Source organism: Lathamus discolor, chromosome 20, assembly GCF_037157495.1.
Source record: "Lathamus discolor isolate bLatDis1 chromosome 20, bLatDis1.hap1, whole genome shotgun sequence".
Classification (NCBI taxonomy): Eukaryota; Metazoa; Chordata; class Aves; order Psittaciformes; family Psittacidae; genus Lathamus; species Lathamus discolor.
Window position 1 is genome coordinate 3,062,892 of NC_088903.1, and position 17,790 is coordinate 3,080,681.

A 17,790-nucleotide genomic window follows, 5' to 3' on the forward strand; every position below is an offset into this window, starting at 1 on the left:
GAGATGGGGTTAACTCCTAGGAGCACCACATGTAGGGGGATGATGGGTGGCTCAAAGGTAAGTGCTGCTGCTCTGTAAAACCCAGCTCCTCCTGACAGCTTTAGAGAACTTAATCCTAGCGTTGAGACTCAAGAAAAGGAAAGCTCACTACAACAGAGGGTTTTATTTAAAAAAGTTCCAAGCAGAGTGGGCTGTGAAGCACAGGATTGGTGCTGGGTTAGTCCATGCGAGCCTTCAGGGTCCTGGTGGTGATCTTGTCCTTTTCACTAGAGGGGAAAAGAGAAAGCACTTATTAGTAAACCCACATTTAATACCTACATACAGATTGTCCCCTCTGCGGTGTACACAGGTAGTTGGGTTTGCTGGCACGGGCAGGATCATCTGGGCTTGAAGGTGCCTGTTCCAGCCAAGTGAAGCTCATCCTCGTCCTGCTTTGCCCCAAGGGAGCTCCAGCAAGAGCAGTGCCAGGGATGCTCCAGGGAATGAGCCCCATCAGCAAAATGAACTGCTTCAGAAGCCTGACTGCAGACTTGGGGAGGTAACACTGCAGGCTGTGGCAAAGAGCATCCCTCTGGGCAGGGCTACTTGCCTGAGGAGCTGCACTCCTAAACACCACCAGGAATGGAGCCAGGGAATCCCTGTGTCCAGGACTGATTTCCAGTGTAGCTCCTGCAGTTGGAGCCACAGCCACAAGCTGCAGCAGTGAAATAAACCACGTAGAATGGACAGAATGTTGTTAATGATACTGCTGGAAGGAGCAGGATAGGAATACCCTGGCACCAAATTCCTTTAACACACAGCTTATTGAATTCTACCTCTGTTCTGCAGGGGAAGGAGAGCAGCACTTACATGATGTGCACCACCACTCCCATTCCAGAAATGGCATCTCTGTCCACTGCATTCAGCATGGCCTGTGAGATTGTTTCGAAGAGGTGGTCGGGCTCCTGAGGAACAGAAGCTCTTTTAGTCAGTGTAAAAATGGAATCACAGAATGATGTGGGTTGGAAGAGACCTTAAAGCTCATCCAGTTCCAACCCCCTGCCATGGGCAGGGACATCTCCCACTAGAGCAGGTTGCTCCAAGCCCCGTCCAACAGTTCTGGTGCACTGGATTTTGTTCAAACCCCAAAGTATCATCCAGGATGCTGTAAGATTGTTCCTGCAGTTACAAGCTCCAGCCTCTTTGTTCTCCCATGCTCCTTGGGAAGCACCAATGGACAGAGCTTTTCATCCAGTGCATGGATCCCCAGTTCTCCAGTGAACAGCAGGAGCCTGAATCCAAGAAGAGGAGCCCCACTCACCATGTCGGGCTCCCAGAGGGACTCGCACATGCCATACATCTGCTCCGAGCAGGTCCCGCTAACCACGAAGTCATCGGTGATCATGGGGCAGCCGATGAGGTCCAGGGAGCAGATAAAGGGTTCATGTGTTATAGGGTCCAGCCCCGCAATGACCGGTTCTGTGTAGTACGGCCCAAACCTGGGAAGGACAAACAGAGCAGTGAAACCACCTTGATACAGCTCCAGCTCCGCATCCCGTGTGAATATCCAGGCAAGGAAAACATCCCACAGGTGCTTCTGGTGAGGGGAACCTTGAAGCACTGTACCATGGCTTCAGCACAGCAAGGAGAACAAACTGGTACTGCTATAGGGTGTTATCTTGGAAGGAAATTGAAGATGACATTGTCACTAGATTGAAGTCTCCTTTTGCTGTACCACGAGCAGTCATTGCAGGGGCGCTCCTCAGCCTCCTCCCTCTCTAGAATCACATCAGCTACAGCCACCAAGGCCTTCACTGACACGTAAACAGCGGCTGTTGTTTGACACTTACCGTCTCTCGTAGAGCAGATTGGAAACCATGCTCATAAAAGTCTGAGGTTTGATCTGCCTGCCCTCCTTCAGCTCGTAGAGATTCAGCCTGAACTTCAGTCTCTGGGCACTGCGAGAGATGAGAATCAGCATTACAGCAGAAGCAGATTCCTTTTCTTCTGCCTTCACCCAGGCATGAACTGTTCTGCTGCACACTGATGGATGCCAGCTCCTGACACCTGCCTGAGACCAGTACGTATTTCATAGTGGTTTGGGTTGGAAGGGACCTTAAAGCTCATCCAGCTCCACAGGAAGGGACCCCTTCCACTGGAGCAGCTTGCTCCAAGCCCCTGGTGTCCAACCTGGCCTTGAGCACTGCCAGGGATGGGGCAGCCACAGCTTCTCTGGGCACCCTCACAGGGAAGAGCTTCTGCCTAAGAGCTCAGCTCAGTCTCCCCTCGGGCAGGTTCAAGCCATTCCCCTTGGCCTGTCCCTGCAGGCCCTTGCCCAAAGCCCCTCTCCAGGTTTCCTGCAGCCCCTTTACTGGTTATGTTCTCATAGGGATGGGATCTTAAATCACGTACAGTAACCCCCACTGAAGGGAGACCAGGCAGTGCAGAACTGACCCCACCTACGGTACCTCCCCCACGAATAACCAAAGCCATTTCTGCTCAAGCCACTTAGGACTTCTTGTCCGCATGCCTCTTGGGGGCTGGGGACGGGGACGTGCGGCAGCCTCACTTACACCGTCTGCACGTCCGTGGCCAGCCCTGCCAATCCAATGTACAGTCTTTCTCCCATAGGGAAAATCTTCTGGAAGTCTGTGGTCACCATCTGCGCCTGAATCCCGAACCGCCGGTCCGCGGCGATGGCCACGCAGTTCTTCCCCTTCATGGCCATCACGGCCCCGCCGTTATAGGACATAATAGACTGGAAGAGAGCAGCACGGGCAGGTACGGCCGGGGCCCTGCGGAGGCCTCGGGGCCACCCGGCCCGGCCCTCGCCCCCGGGGGGGCACCGCTCTCTTTAAGCCCGCACCGGGCCGCTGCTGCCCGGCCTGAGGGAAGCCCACGGGGATTGCCCACGGCGGGGACGGCCCCATCCCACCCGCCTCGCCCCGGGGCCCCTGCACCTCGGCCCCCGGTCCCGGTGCTCACCATGGTGCCGGCTCCAGAGACACCGCCAGGCCCCGCTCCGCTCACCGCGCCGCTGCTCCCGCCTCCCGCTCCTTCCCATTGGCTGCCGCCGCGGCTTCCTGGCGAAGCGCCCCTCGCTATTGGTAATTCGTCCTGCCCTGAGGCGCAGCTGATTGGTTGGGTGCGGCTGCGGTGAGGGAGGGGGAGAAAAATGAGGAGTCATTGTGAGCGGGGCATGCCGGGACGGTGGAGGACTGGGCGGGGCGGGGGGGGGGGCGCTGGAGGCGGGGCGCACAGCTGAAGCCGCAGCTGGATGTGCATATAGGGGCAACAGCTGGGTGTGCATATAGGGGCAACAGCTGGGTGTGCATAGAGGGGCAACAGCTGGATGTGCATATAGTGACAACAGCTGGGTGTGCATAGAGGGGCAACAGCTGGATGTGCATACAGGGGCAACAGCTGGATGTGCATATAGTGACAACAGCTGGGTGTGCATATAGGGACAACAGCTGGGTGTGCATAGAGGGGCAACAGCTGGATGTGCATATAGGGGCTACAGCTGGGTGTGCATATAGGGGCAACAGCTGGATGTGCATATAGTGACAACAGCTGGATGTGCATATAGGGGCAACAGCTGGATGTGCATATAGGGGCAACAGCTGGATGTGCATATAGTGACAACAGCTGGGTGTGCATATAGGGACAACAGCTGGATGTGCATATAGGGGCAACAGCTGGGTGTGCATAGAGGGGCAACAGCTGGATGTGCATATAGGGGCTACAGCTGGGTGTGCATATAGGGGCAACAGCTGGGTGTGCATACAGGGACAACAGCTGGATGTGCATATAGGGGCAACAGCTGGGTGTGAATATAGGGACAACAGCTGGATGTGCATATAGGGACAACAGCTGGGTGTGCATATAGGGGCAACAGCTGGGTGTGCGTATAGGGATAACAGCTGGATGTGCATATAGGGGCAACAGCTGGATGTGCATATAGGGGCAACAGCTGGGTGTGCATATAGGGGCAACAGCTGGATGTGCATACAGGGGCAACAGCTGGGTCTGCATACAGGGGCAACAGCTGGATGTGCATATAGGGACAACAGCTGGGTGTGCATATAGGGGCAACAGCTGGGTATGCATAGAGGGGCAACAGCTGGGTGTGCATATAGGAACAACAGCTGGGTGCGCATATAGGGGCAACAGCTGGATGTGCATACAGGGGTAACAGCTGGGTGTGCATATAGGGACAACAGCTGGGTGTGCATATAGGGACAACAGCTGGGTATGCACACAAGGGTCGTGCAGGTGCTGGATGTGCATACAGGGGCATGGCACAGCTGGATGCGCATAAAGGTGCAGGGCACAGCTGGACGGGCATGCAGTGGTGTGGTACAGCTGGATGGGAGCTCAGGGGTCATGCAACAGCTGGATGTACACCCAAGGACAACAGCTGCATGTGCACACAGGGACATGCAGCAGTTGGATGTGCATTCCAGGTTGTGACACGGCTGGATGTGCCCATGGGGGCATGGCACAGCTGGATGCGCACTGTAAAGGTGGCCTGTGGTTGTGACCAGCGCATTACAGGGTGGTGCTGGGGGGTTCCCGAGGCTAGAGCACCCCCATGCCCGTTCCCCATATGCCTGTGGCAAAGCTGGGATCGCTGCAGGGTGTCTTGGTGGCATCTCCCACCAGCTCAGCCCTACACAGCCCTGGCACCTTCTGCTGGGCACGGGGAAAAGTTGGCCAAACCCAGCTGAATTGAGGCAGGAACTTGAGGAAGCCCATCCTGCACCGCGCCACCGCACTGAGCCCTGCTGCGTGTCCAGCCCTGCACACCCAGCACCCACTTCTGCACCTCTGGCACACCCCTGCACAGCAGCCAGGGGCAGTGGGGCTCCTCTGAGGGAGCAAAACCCTCTTTGGAAAGTGCTGGCTCTGTGAAGCAGGGAGTCCTGGCCACATCCCGGGGAGGGGAAGGAGCCTGGCAAGTGGCTGCGGGGTATTTTTTACTCCAAGATCAATTGAAAGGGGGATTTGCGCCCTGTGGAGGATTGGATTTCCTTCCCCGTCCCCACTCGGCAGCTCCCCCCTCTCCGGGAGGAAGACCGGATTAAACGTTTAATTTATGGGAGTGATGTTGTGCCAAAGAGAAAGAGATCCATGTGTTTGGAAACGCTCCCAAATGCACAACAGAGGAGGCTGCCTGGTTCCAATGAACATCCCAGTCTGTGCAGGGGCTGTTTATCCACGCCGGACCGAGCCCGGAGGCACAACCAGTCCCACGGCACTTGTATCCTTAAAGAGTTTTCCATTGTCAAAGGTTTCCAGCAGGGATGAAGCCAGAGACCACGTTTGTGCTGTGGGGAGAAGGAGCTGATCCTGATGGGGACCCAGTGCCTGGTCCCTCTGCAGCCCTGACAGTGGGGAGGTGATCCCATCTTCTCTCTTCCCTTCCCCAGTAGGCTCATGCTCTTGGATCAGGAAGGCAGCAGCAATCCCTGGCCCTTAGAGGCTCAGTGCTGCTACAGGAGCAATTTGGAACAACAGGGATCTTGCTGGCATGGCTTTATTCCCTGGATTAAACCACTAACTTCATGATTTCTGGTATGAAAATAAAATCAGGGCAAGCAGGGAACATAAATAAATGTTACAAGACTTTGGAAGAGAGGGGGAGCTCAGCACTGCAGCTTCTGGACCCCTTTCAGCTTATTTTTAAGGCAAAACCAGAGGCTGGGTTGAAACGGGTTTCCAAATCCGCTCCAGTTTTGATGCCCCAACATCTCCTTTTGCTGATGGGCGATGCTCTGGTACAGAGGTGACCTCAGGCTGAGCATCAGTGGCTTTGCTCACACATAAGTGCTGGTTTCCTCGCACCTTGAAGGAAGCCAGGAGCCCACCAGGAGCACCAGGGCCACATCCTGCCGGTGTCCGCCACCGGGCACCTCCGCTACTCCGTGTCCGTTCTTGGACCGGCCCGGTAAAAAGGGAGTGGGAGAAAAGAGGTGGCCTCGTCCCTGGGTGGGCTCGAACCACCAACCTTTCGGTTAACAGCCGAACGCGCTAACCGATTGCGCCACAGAGACCGCGCTATGCACCTATACCGCTACCGCTGCAGTCAGCCCCACCGGCGCCGGGCTGCGGCCACCGGCATCGGGAACTGGCTACCGGTAGCGGCACCAGGGCAGGGGGAATTGATCCCGACCGGGGGAGACACCCGTGGGCGCTGGGCCCCGCAGAGCAGCCGGGACAGCGGGTGCACGGAACCCCCTCGGTCGCACCGAGAGCGGGCACGGCCCCACGGGAGCGGCGGACACTGTGGCGCTTCCCGCTCCTCCATCCTTTCCTTTTTGTTTTCCTTCCTTTTTTACCCCCTCTTATTCCCCCCGCCCCTTCCCACTTTTACCCTTATTTTTTCCCCTTTTTTTTCTCTCATTTCCCTCTATTTTTTCCTTCCATCCCTTTTCCCCTTTCCCTTTGCTTCCCCGCCTGCCCCGGGCCCTACCGAGCACCGGCCCGCTCCCGTGGGACAAAACCGCCCCGGGGAGGGGGTGTTGGGTGCTGGGGTGACAGCGAACGCGGGGACCGGGGACCGGAGCTGCCGCCGCGCCCCCCCCCCCCCCCCCCCCGCCCCAGCTCGGCCTTGGGCCCGTTCCAGCGGCTTTTAGAGCGCAAGGGCTTGGGGGGGGGGGGCGGTGAAGGGATGGGGGGGAGGCGGAGCGGTGGGGGGGGGGGGGGGAGCCCCAATCTCGGCCCCTCACTCGCTTCCTCCGCAACACCCCGAAGGAATGAGGTCACGTGGGGCGGGGCGGGGCCTGGCGGCGGCTGGAGGAGGGAAAAAATAAAATAAAAAAAATAAAAAAAGAGGAAAAAAAAAATTAAAAAAAAAAAAAGGAGGAGGAAGGAGGGAAAAAAAAAAAGGGAAAAAAAAAAGAAAAAAAAAAAAAGAAAACGAGCGAGAAAAAAAAAACCAAAAAAAAAAAAGGCCCCGTCCGCAGCGCGGAGCCGAACCGAGCCGGGAGCGGGGGGGCGGCCGCGGGGCCGCCGCTGCCGCCGCCACCAGGTAGGGACACGGCCCCGGTCCCCCCCCCACCGCCGCCGGGTTCCCCCCCCCCCCCCCCCCCCCCGTGTCCTTTTCTCTCCGCGTTCAAGATGGCCGATGGCCGCCGCCGCCCCCCGCTTTGTGCCGCGGCCCCGCCGCTACCCATGGGGGGGGCACCGGGACCCCCCCACCCCGCGGCGGGCACCGGTGAGGGGCTGCGGGGACCTGACAGCCCCGGCGCCCGCCGCTGCCCCCCCCCCCACACCCACCCCCCCAACGCCGGGCCCGGTGCGGTCCGGTCGGAGGGGGGGGGTGGGGGGGGCGGGTGGCAGCGGCGGGACCCCCCCCGGGGCGGGCGGAGGGGCCGGGCCGTGTCCCGGGGCGGGCTGTCAGGCGGCCCCGGGGTACAAAGGGCTGCGGGGCACCGGGAACGCCCCATCCCCGGTCCCAAACCGCGGTGTCTGCGCCTGTGTCCCCCCCTGTCCCCGTTCCCCCCCCCCCCGGTAAAGCGGAGCCGCGGTACCGGGGAGGACCGGGCTGCAAGCGGGGACCTCCGTGGCCACGCGTGTCCGTGCCCGGCGGGTGTCACGCACGGAGCGGGTCCCGCCGTCGGGCCCGGGTTTGGGGCGGGGGGGGGGGGGGGAGTCCTTGCGGGGCTCCCCCCTCATCCCGCTCCTCGGTGCCCCGGGGTTGGGGTTTGGGGGGGGGGAGGTCCCGGTGGGGCGCGGGCGCCGTCGGGGGGCTCCGGTTCACGCTCCGGAGCCTTTGCATCGCGTTCCCGGTGCGGGCAGTGCCGGGTGGGACGGCCCCGGTTCATTTCCCGTGCTCGCCGCCGCCGGTGGGTCCCGCGGGGAGGGGGCGGCCGGTGGGGTCCAAGTTACCGGTGACTTTGGAACGTCCTTCCCCACCCGTGCCACCGCCCACGGAGACAAAAGACCCCGAAAGCCGGGACCGAGGGGGACCCGCTCCGGTGCCGGGACGGGGCAGCCCCGAGGGCTCCGGTGCTGCGGCCGGTCCCGGTGCCTGGAGTTGTGGAGGGGGGGGGAACCGGGGCTTTGTTCACCCCCGCGGCAGGAAATCGCGGTTGTCATCGCCCGGTTCATTAGAACCGGTTTGCGCCGGTGGCTCGGGCTCCCCCCCACACACACCCCGCACCGCCGAGACCCGGGCGGCCATTGCGGGTACCGAGAGCGGCACAATCCACCCAAAACGCAGCCGGTGCCCGGTCCCCTGTTGGGGTCGGTGTGAAGCCGGGCACCGCCGCCCCCCCCCCCCAGCATTGGGCTGCCTGAAGGGAGCTGAGCCGGGGGGGGGCTGGAGCTTCCCAGACACCCTGCGGGTCATGGGCCCCTCTCTGCAAGGGGACCATGGGGCTTGGCTTGTTCCCTGTCCCTCAGCACAGGGGACCCTGTGGATTCTCCATCCCGGTCCCCATTGCATCCCGTCCCTGCAGCCTCTCCATCCTGATCCCCATGGCATCCCATCCCTGCAGCCTCTCCATCCTGATCCCCATGGCATCCCATCCCTGCAGCCTCTCCATCCTGATCCCCATGGCATCCCGTCCCTACAGCCTCTCCATCCTGATCCCCATGGCATCCCATCCCTGCAGCCTCTCCATCCTGATCCCCATGGCATCCCATCCCTGCAGTCTCTTCATCCTGATCCCCATGGCATCCCGTCCCTGCAGCCTCTCCATCCTGATCCCCATGGCATCCCGTCCCTGCAGCCTCTCCATCCTGATCCCCATGGCATCCCGTCCCTACAGCCTCTCCATCCTGATCCCCATGGCATCCTATCCCTGCAGCCTCTCCATCCTGATCCCCATGGCATCCCATCCCTGCAGCCTCTCCATCCTGATCCCCATGGCATCCCATCCCTGCAGCCTCTCCATCCTGATCCCCATGGCATCCCGTCCCTGCAGCATCTCCATCCCGGTCCCCATGGCATCCCATCCCTGCATCTTCCCCATCCCTGCATCATCTCCATCCTGGTCCCTGTGGAATCTCCATCCTGGTCGCTGGGGTCCCCATCCCTGCCCAGCTGCCTCTGGGCACTTCATGGTGGCCAAATGAGATGAGAGACCCAGACCGAAGCCCTGGAGAAGCACCAGGAGCACAGGGCAGCTTCCTCAGCCCGGCATGGACCTGTGCACACCACTCCATGCACAGCCCTGAGCACAACCCCCGAACCCACAGCCTCGCACACCCCTGCACACCCTTACACACACACACACACACACGTGTCAAGCGGCCGGTGACCCTGCTCCACAGCAGACCCCGCGCGAGCGCCTGTGTGCGGGTGTACATGTACACCTCTGCGTGTGTGTGTGTGTGTGTGTGGGCACATACAACACGTGTGTACACACGCCACACGCTGTGGGTGCGTGGGGTGTTGCTGTCAGCGCACCCCGGCTCTGCCATCGCACCCATACACAAACCTGGGGGCTCTTTTCCCCTCTCCCCCTCGCCTCGCGTGGTTGCAATGGTACCCTGGCCCCTCGCCGAGTGTCAGGGTTGCCATGGAAACAATAAAACTGCAGTGATTTGAGGCTCCGGCTCCGCTGTCTCCCGTTGTAAACATGGAAGTGCCGGCGAGCACAGGCAGCAAAACGGGACTACACTGTGTGTGTGTGTGCATGTGTGTGTGTGTGTGTGTGTGCGTGCACGTGTGTGTGTGCACATGTGTGTGTGTGTGCACGTGTGTGTGTGCGTGCACATGTGTGTGTGCATGTGTGTGTGCGCGTGTGTGTGTGCACATGTGTGTGTGTGCACGTGTGTGTGTGCATGCACATGTGTGTGTGTGCACGTGTGTGTGCACGTGTGTGTGTGCACGTGTGTGTGTGCACACATGTGTGTGCACATGTGTGTGTGTGCACATGTGTGTGTGCACATGTGTGCGTGTGCATGTGTGTGTGTATGTGCACATGTGTGTGTGCATGTGTGTGTGTGCACACGTGTGTGTGTATGTACACGTGTGTGTGCATGTGTGTGTGTATGTGCACGTGTGTGCGTGCATGTGTGTGTGTGCACACGTGTGTGTGTATGTACATGTGTGTGTGTGCATGTGTGTGTGTGTATGTGCACGTGTGTGTGTGCACACATGTGTGTGCACATGTGTGTGTGTGCACATGTGTGTGTGCACATGTGTGCGTGTGCATGTGTGTGTGTATGTGCACGTGTGTGTGTGCATGTGTGTGTGTGCACACGTGTGTGTGTATGTACACGTGTGTGTGCATGTGTGTGTGTGCACATGTGTGTGTGTGCATGTGTGTGTGTATGTGCACGTGTGTGTGTGCATGTGTGTGTGCACACGTGTGTGTGTATGTACACGTGTGTGTGCATGTGTGTGTGTGCACATGTGTGTGTGTGCATGTGTGTGTGTATGTGCACGTGTGTGTGTGCATGTGTGTGTGCACACATGTGTGTGTATGTACACGTGTGTGTGCATGTGTGTGTGTGTGTGCACGTGTGTATGTGCACGTGTGTGTGCGCACGTGTGTGTGTGCGCACAGGCAAGGCGCTGGCTAACAGGTGACTTGTCCCCACTCGGAGGTGTCTTAGCAAGAGGGGGACCCACCTGGGGACCCGCAGGGAGGCGGAGGCTTGGGGCAGAGGGAGCTGGGCTGCACAGGGTGGGTCCCACTCATCCCATCCTGACCATTACGGGGGTCCCCGGCTCTTTCCCTGCAGGGAGGATCCGTCACGGAGCTGCTCCAAAATGCACAGGACCACCAGGATAAAGATCACCGAGCTCAACCCACACCTGATGTGCGCCTTGTGCGGCGGCTACTTCATAGACGCCACCACCATCGTGGAGTGTCTGCACTCCTGTGAGTGCCCCGGGGGCCACGCTGCACCCAGGGGTGCCCCAAGCCCCAGGAAGGGTGCGAGACAGTGCCCAAACCCATCCTGATGCTGCATGGAGCTGTGGGGTCATGGATAGGGCCGGAGCGGGGCTGGGGGGGGGGTGGTGCACGGGGGCTCTGTCTGTTTGTCCATCCGCTCACACCGAGTCTCTCCCTGCAGTCTGTAAAACCTGCATCGTTCGCTACCTGGAGACCAACAAGTACTGCCCCATGTGTGATGTCCAAGTGCACAAAACCAGACCCCTCCTCAGCATCCGGTGAGCTCTGCGGGCTCAGCAGCCAACCCGGGGGCACGGTGGTGCAGCCGAGCAGGGACCAGTTGCATCTCTCATGGTGTGAAAGCTCTCTGCTCCTGGCTGTGTGCCCGGCAGCGGTGGGGATTCCGGGTGCTTTCCAGGTGGAAGGGGAATGGGGATGGTGGGAAGTGGCACCATGGAGGGGATAGGACTCAGGGACAGCTCTGTGGCAGCAGGAGGTGGCTGGGGCAGGAGCCAGGTGGTTGCCCTGTGCCCATGCCTGCACATCCTGGACCACATCCATCCATCCATCCCTCCATCCATCCATCCCTCCATCTCTCCATCCATCCATCCATCCATCCCTCCCTTCATCCATCCATCCATCCATCCATCCATCCATCCATCCATCCATCCATCCATCCATCCATCCCTCCATCTCTCCATCCATCCATCCATCCATCGCTCCCTTCATCCATCCATCCATCCATCCATCCCTCCATCTCTCCATCCATCCATCCATCCATCCATCCATCCATCCATCCATCCATCCATCCATCCATCCCTCCCTCCATCTCTCCATCCATCCATCCCTCCCTTCCTCCATCCCTCCATCCATCATCCTCCAGCCATCCCACAGTCTGTCGTGGTTTAAACCCAACCACAAACCTCGTTCAGCAATGTCCAGGGCCAGCTGGATGGAATAGTTTAACCATGCATAGTTTAACCTGGGACCTGCCTGTGCTTTCTAACTCCCTGCTCTGTCCCCTGTGGGTGCTGTGTCCCTCGGGGGGGTACCAGGCTGGCAGTGCAGCAGTGCAGGTGCCTTCACACCAATTGGCCCTGGCTGGGAAAAGCCGGACACATCCTGCCTCAGTTGTGGAATTGGCTCTGCAGGTGGTTGGCATAGAAACCACGAAAGGCTGCAGTGCATCACGGGGGTGGTTTTTTTAGCCTCTGTTTTTCTGAGCCTTTTCCATGTAAATCCGTTCCTGTAGTAACACTTTTTCTGCCTTTTCCTTTCTATTTTTTCCTGCTTCACTATGAAATATTTACACTCTGGCTCCCACTGCTCCCTCATGGAAACATCCCTGTCTGCATGCAGAGATGGACCCCACCGTGGCGCCGCGCCGTGTCCTGGTGGGGGGCAATGTGGGGCACATGTGGGCCTGATCCAGATGCGATGCCAGAGAGAAGTCTCTGTGCCCATCAGGGCCTTGCTTTCCCCTTTCCTTCCCAAACCGGTGCTGTGGATGCTGTCCCCCATTTCCCCCGTGTCCTCCAGCCCCACATTGATGCTGAATGGGTTTGACTCCCCCGCGGGCAGGCTCTTGCTGGTGATTTTGCTGCCAGTCAAGCATCCGAGGCTGCTCTTCCATCAGCTGGCTGTAAATCATAAAGTGAATGCCCTGGGTGTGTGCTGGAACTCAAATCACAGCAGGGGCCTCGTGCACCGCATTGGCATCACCCAGCAATGAGGGATGAAAGACGTGGCTGGGCTAAAAACACTACGGGGTCTGGTCATTTGGTTTCCTTTAAAGGCCTCCCTATTCCAATGGGAGTAATTGCAGATGTCATTTACCTTCCACCATCCCCACTGCTCCTGCTCGGGGCAGAAGGTGATTTCCTTTCTGCTTTGGCTGAGCTGCTGGGGTTCAATTGTGCCGCATCCTCTTCCTGCAGCAGCCTGAGCTCAAGCCTTGAGTAAAGCCCCAATCCCATCTTCATGCCTTGAGTTCCACTGTTCCTCGAGTGCTTTGCAAGCTCCTGCCTTGAGACGGTTGCGTTTTAGAGCCCGCTTTGCTCTCCCTGCCTTTGGGTGCTGCCCTGCATCATCCTTACAACAGAGGGAAATCAAAGCCTGAGCCTGAACCGCAGCCGCCTCTAGAAGTACAATGGGATGCAAATTCGGACGTGCAGGAGCATTTGGTGATCTCAGGGATGTAATTCCCGTTAAGTTCTCCGTGCGGTGGTGTGATTGTTTTGACTGCTGAAACGGATCCCGGCCCCCGAATCCCACACTCCTAATTCCCAGCAATTGCAAGGAGTTTGGAGCTGGTTTTGTCTCTGTTCCCAGATTTAACCCTTTGCAGTGAGCATGAGGCTGGATGGGTTTGCTCTGGGATCACCATGGGCTGGGGAGCTGGGGCTTTGTGCTGGGAGATGGGGGGAAATGGCATCCGGGCTGGCCCTGGAAGCAAACTGCTCCCTGTTCCAGCTGATTTCCCCCTCTTTTCCTGTTTCTTTGCCCACCTCAGGTCGGACAAAACCCTTCAGGACATCGTGTACAAACTGGTCCCGGGGCTTTTCAAAGGTACCGCCACGCACGGTTATCACTGTGTGGGTTTGGGGTTGGTTGGGACTCGCTCCCACCCACCGGTGAGGCTGCTCCCCACGCACCCCCCCTATCCTTGGGGCTGGGACAGGAGGATAATGCTTGGTGTGAGCAGACCGGGATGGCTCCATGCGGATAGCGCCCACCCGCTGCTGGGGGGGGCCACACGAAGCCATGCTGTGTGCCACTGCCCTCCTATAGGGTCCTATGGGCAGCTTGTGCTGGGGCTGCTGGTCGGGAGCAGGCACTCAGCACCCATCGCCCCTTGGTGTGATGGTTTCCCCATCGCCTTCCTCCTCCCTTCTCCCGCAGATGAGATGAAGAGGAGGCGCGACTTCTATGCAGCCTACCCCGTGGCAGAGGGTGAGTGTCAGCCCCAGGGACCCCCAGCACCCTGGCTGTGCCCCCCACCCCGCCATAGCTCAGCCTCTCCCTCCCTCTGCCTCCTGCAGTTCCCAATGGGTCCAATGAGGACCGCGGGGAAGTCTCCGAGCAGGACAAAGGGAACCTGACAGATGATGAGATCGTCAGCCTGTCCATAGAGTTCTATGAAGGGTCAAGGTACCGTTTTCTTGTTACTCCCAAGATGCTGCCTTGGGTTTGGGGTTGTCAATGAGCTCGCACCTTTTCTTCCTGCTCCGGAGATGGAGCTGGGATCATAGAATCACAGAATGGTTTGGGTGCTCCAAGTCCCTGTGTCCAACCTGGCCTTGAACTTGGGATGGGGCAGCCACAGCTTCTCTGGGCACCTCTGAGAGGTGACCTGGTGGTGGCTGACACGGCCCTGCTTGGGGCCGAGTACCCCAGGATGCTTGAGTGGCCAGAGGAGCACCCAAACCCCATCTGCCCTGGTCCCTCATCCTGCATCCTCTGTGGCTGCTTTCTGTGGCAGCGGCATCCCTGCATCCCCAGGCAGCAGAGCCCAAGGGCTGCCACATCCCAGTTCCGGCAGTGGCCACCAAGGATGTCAGCAGCATCCAAGGGCAGTGGTTCGGAGGGATTCAGGGAATGGGGGTGCCCGGGCAGCGGTTGCAGCGCACAGGGATGGAACTGCAGCAACTGCATGGGGGAAGCCAGAGCTTGGCTGAAGGTCACTGGATGTTCCCCCTCCATGGACAGCCCTTCTGATGGGTTGTTGTTTCTCCCTGCCTTTTAATTCCTCCATAAACTTCATCCCGAGTTTTCTTTCCTCTCCCCCCCCCACCCAGAGAAGAGAAGAAAGGGAGCGTTGAGAACGGGGACCTGGAGAAGGAGAAGGTGAGCGTGGTGGGGACCACGGCACGGAGAGCTCTGTGTCCGGCTGCCTCCGGGGCTTTTGGGGTGGGGATTGAACAGGGTGAGGGGGCCCAAATCCAGTGCAGGAGGTGGGAGCTGCCCATTTACTTGCACGTGGACTCAGCAATGCCTCTCGCTCCCCAGAAGAACGGGCTGCGGTTCCTGCGCTGCCCGGCTGCCATGACTGTCATGCACTTGGCCAAGTTCCTCCGCAACAAGATGGATGTTCCCAGCAAGTACAAGGTGAGCTTGGGCTTGGGATGCGCTCCGGTGGGCTCGGAGGATGGGGATGCCATTTGGCTGCATCCTCTGCTGCACATTCACCGCCCTTCGCGTGCTCTGCTTTGCGCAGCCCGGGCTTTGCATCCCTGCATCCCAGATGGATCCATCCATCTCAATGGGGATGTTGCTCCAGCAAAAGCAGTGCTGGAGCTCCAGCAGCATCCTTGGGGCTGGCAAATCCCAATGAGCTGCTCTGGTAGGGGGGAGCTGGTGGTGCCTCTGTCCCCATGCTGAAGGATTGACCCTGTCCCCTGCACCAGGTTGAAGTCCTCTATGAAGATGAGCCCCTGAAGGAGTATTACACCCTGATGGACATCGCCTACATCTATCCCTGGAGGAGGGTAAGCGCAGTTGCCTCTTTCCCTGCTATGGGTATGGGCACTGGGGGGCTTGTCTTGGAGGGAAGCTTGGAAAAGCAGTCCTTGAGGGAAGGCTGAGGGCATTGGGAAGCGTCAAAATGGAAGAAGTTGGAAACTGAAGGACTTCAAAATGGAAAAGCTTCAAAATTGAAGAATTTTAAAATTGAAGACTTTTAAAATTGAAGAGCTTAAAAAATTGAAGAATTTCAACATTAAAGAGCTTTAAAATTGAAGAACTTCAACATTAAAGAGCTTTAAAATTGAAGAACTTCAACATTAAAGAGCTTTAAAATTGAAGAACTTCGGAATTGAAAAGCTTAAGAATCAGAGCTTAAAAGTTGGGGCACTTCCATGGATAAACCCCACGAGCTTTGCCTTGCAAAGGTGCTTGCTCCTGATGGGCTTTTTAGGAGGCTGGGATGGGGGCTGCTCGTGCTTCTCTCCCTGTATCCCCAGCGCAGGCTGGAGGGCCGGTGCCCATCCGCAGTGCCGCAGGCTGCCGGGTACCACATCTCTCCTCCTTTCCCCCCCTGCAGAACGGGCCCTTGCCCCTGAAGTACCGCGTCCAACCGGCCTGCAAGCGGCTCAAGCTGTCCCAACCCATCACCCCCGAGGGTACCAACACCAGCGGTGCCTCCGAGTGCGAGTCGGTCAGCGACAAAGCGCACAGCCCGGCCACGCTGCCGGCCACCTCGTCCTCCCTGCCCAGCCCGGGCACCCCGTCCCACGGCTCACCCAGCTCCACCGGCACCGGCACCGCGCTCAATGGCTCCTCGAACTGCCACCCGCTGCCCGCCGCCCGGTGCCGCAAAGCGACTGTCAACGGCAGCACGGCCTCAGCCTTGACCTAAAGCAGCGGGGCGGACCGGGGACTCCTGGCTGGCTTTTCTAGACCTCTATATATTATATATATACGTATATATGTGTACATAGGGAGAACAAAGAACGAAAGCAAAACAAGACAAATTATACATACTTATTTTCTATCGATCGACCAGATTAATTTAAAGTGCAAAGAAGACCCATAAAGGTGGTTGAATATTTTTAAATGATTTCCCCCCCCCCCTTTTTCCCTTTCGTTTTCCTTTGGGTTTAACTGATGTAGCTGCATGCCAGAGCTGGGAGCCGCTGCTGCCTTCCTTGCTCAGTTTCTCTACCACCTTTCCCTCTCCTCCCCATCCCTCTCCCCTCAATGGGGCAGGAGGGGGACTCGCAGCTGCACAGGTAAGGGTGAAGCACAGGTAAAGGCCAAGCACAGAAGCCAAAAACTGCCCCTCCAGCCCCCCCCCCGTGCCCTGTGGTTTATTGCTGCGTTTGTGTTGATTTCTGTTTTTAGCCCCAGGTTTGATAACGGGGTGCCCTGGGTCCATTGGTTGGCATCGAGCATCGCTTGCCGGCGTTGCCACCCCCCCGGCTTTGCCTTGGCCAGCGCCTCCCTGTGCCTTTATCTGCTCTTCCCATGTGGTCCCTGGATGGAGGTTCAGGCTCTGCCCTCGTGAAGCCTCGTGCAGACGCTCCCCTTCATGCACAGTAAGTAGGGTGGGTGGTGAAGGGCCAACCATGAAGGGCAGGAGCACAAGGCCCACTAGGTCCTGGTGTCTCCTCCTTGGGACAGCGCTTGGTGCCAGCACTGATTCTGGTCTAAACCATTGGGGGCAGTTTTGGGGACCCAGGGGCTTCAAAGCACCCCCACAACTGGCTCCCCATCGCTTCAACGCTGCATTTCAAAGCTTTTCTTTTGTGTTCTCCCCCCGTCCTTCCCACCCTCTCCTCCTGCCCCCCCCCCAGCATTGGGTTTTTAAATAGAGAAACTATAGAGTACAGTGCCTTTAGCCAGGAGGCTTCGGTGAGGGGCGATGGTGGGAAGGTGCTGCCGTGCATTGGATGGCAGCCGAGCGGCACCAGGGGATGGACCAACGTTCTATATGGACCATATAAAGCACATGAGCCCCAGGAGCACAGAGCCAGGCCGGGGTGGGTGGGGGGGGTTATTCCTGCCCTTGCTGGGGAGGGGGACATAAACCAAGCAAGTGCCTGCAGCACCCAGCCAGCACCCCCACAGCGGCACAGTGAGGACCAAAGGCAAAGCGGCACGGGAATTGTCTGAACAGCCCGATTCCAAAGGTCAGGAAACGTGGGATGTCGTCAGCGTGTTTCTTACTTATTGTTACCCTTTAATTCATTTGTTGGAAGCACTGAACCCCCAGCACGGGTGGGACAGCAGCACCATTGCTGCAGCCCAGCCCCGGGCTCCGGGCACTGGGAATGCGCTTGGGAAGGGTCCCCGGTGGGGCCTCTTCTGTTCCTCTCCCCCATCCCCAAGCTGGGGCTGGATGAGGGGCTCGAAGCGTGTTGGGGGGCTCTGTTTGTCTCGACTTTGACACCCCTTTTCTCCTTGTAAATAGGTCAGAATGGGCCGAGGGAGGCAGCTGAGGTGCCTCGGTCGGGGT

General features: G+C 58.7%; 2 protein-coding genes and 1 non-coding gene across 5 annotated transcripts; 1 reads left to right on the top strand and 2 right to left on the bottom strand.

Moving 5' to 3' along the window:
• Positions 1 to 148: 148 nt before the first annotated feature.
• PSMB3 (proteasome 20S subunit beta 3) lies at positions 149 to 3,090 on the bottom strand. The gene is made up of 6 exons (XM_065699376.1): positions 2,965 to 3,090; positions 2,553 to 2,737; positions 1,830 to 1,937; positions 1,301 to 1,478; positions 850 to 944; positions 149 to 266 (listed from the first exon to the last, which is right to left on the bottom strand). Exons 1-6 carry the CDS (start codon positions 2,965 to 2,967, stop codon positions 218 to 220), a joined length of 618 nt encoding a protein of 205 aa, XP_065555448.1. The 5' UTR covers positions 2,968 to 3,090; the 3' UTR covers positions 149 to 217.
• Positions 3,091 to 5,961: 2,871 nt separating this feature from the next.
• On the bottom strand, positions 5,962 to 6,035 carry TRNAN-GUU (transfer RNA asparagine (anticodon GUU)). Its single transcript has one exon. It is a non-coding gene; the product is annotated as a tRNA-Asn (tRNA).
• An 894-nt stretch (positions 6,036 to 6,929) lies between these two features.
• On the top strand, positions 6,930 to 17,776 carry PCGF2 (polycomb group ring finger 2). 3 transcript variants are annotated; one of them, XR_010616757.1, is made up of 11 exons: positions 6,930 to 7,012; positions 10,681 to 10,820; positions 11,017 to 11,113; positions 13,348 to 13,403; positions 13,737 to 13,787; positions 13,877 to 13,985; positions 14,633 to 14,681; positions 14,844 to 14,942; positions 15,242 to 15,322; positions 15,877 to 16,870; positions 17,381 to 17,398. XR_010616757.1 is itself a non-coding variant. In XM_065699235.1 (10 exons), the coding sequence occupies exons 2-10, from the start codon at positions 10,709 to 10,711 to the stop codon at positions 16,189 to 16,191; spliced, it is 969 nt and encodes a 322-aa protein (XP_065555307.1). In that variant the 5' UTR covers positions 6,930 to 7,012; positions 10,681 to 10,708; the 3' UTR covers positions 16,192 to 17,776. The 3 variants fall into 3 exon arrangements, 2 of the variants coding, with proteins under 2 accessions (XP_065555307.1, XP_065555308.1); XM_065699235.1 differs by having other exon boundaries at positions 15,877 to 17,776; XM_065699236.1 differs by having other exon boundaries at positions 14,847 to 14,942; positions 15,877 to 17,776.
• Positions 17,777 to 17,790: the final 14 nt, after the last annotated feature.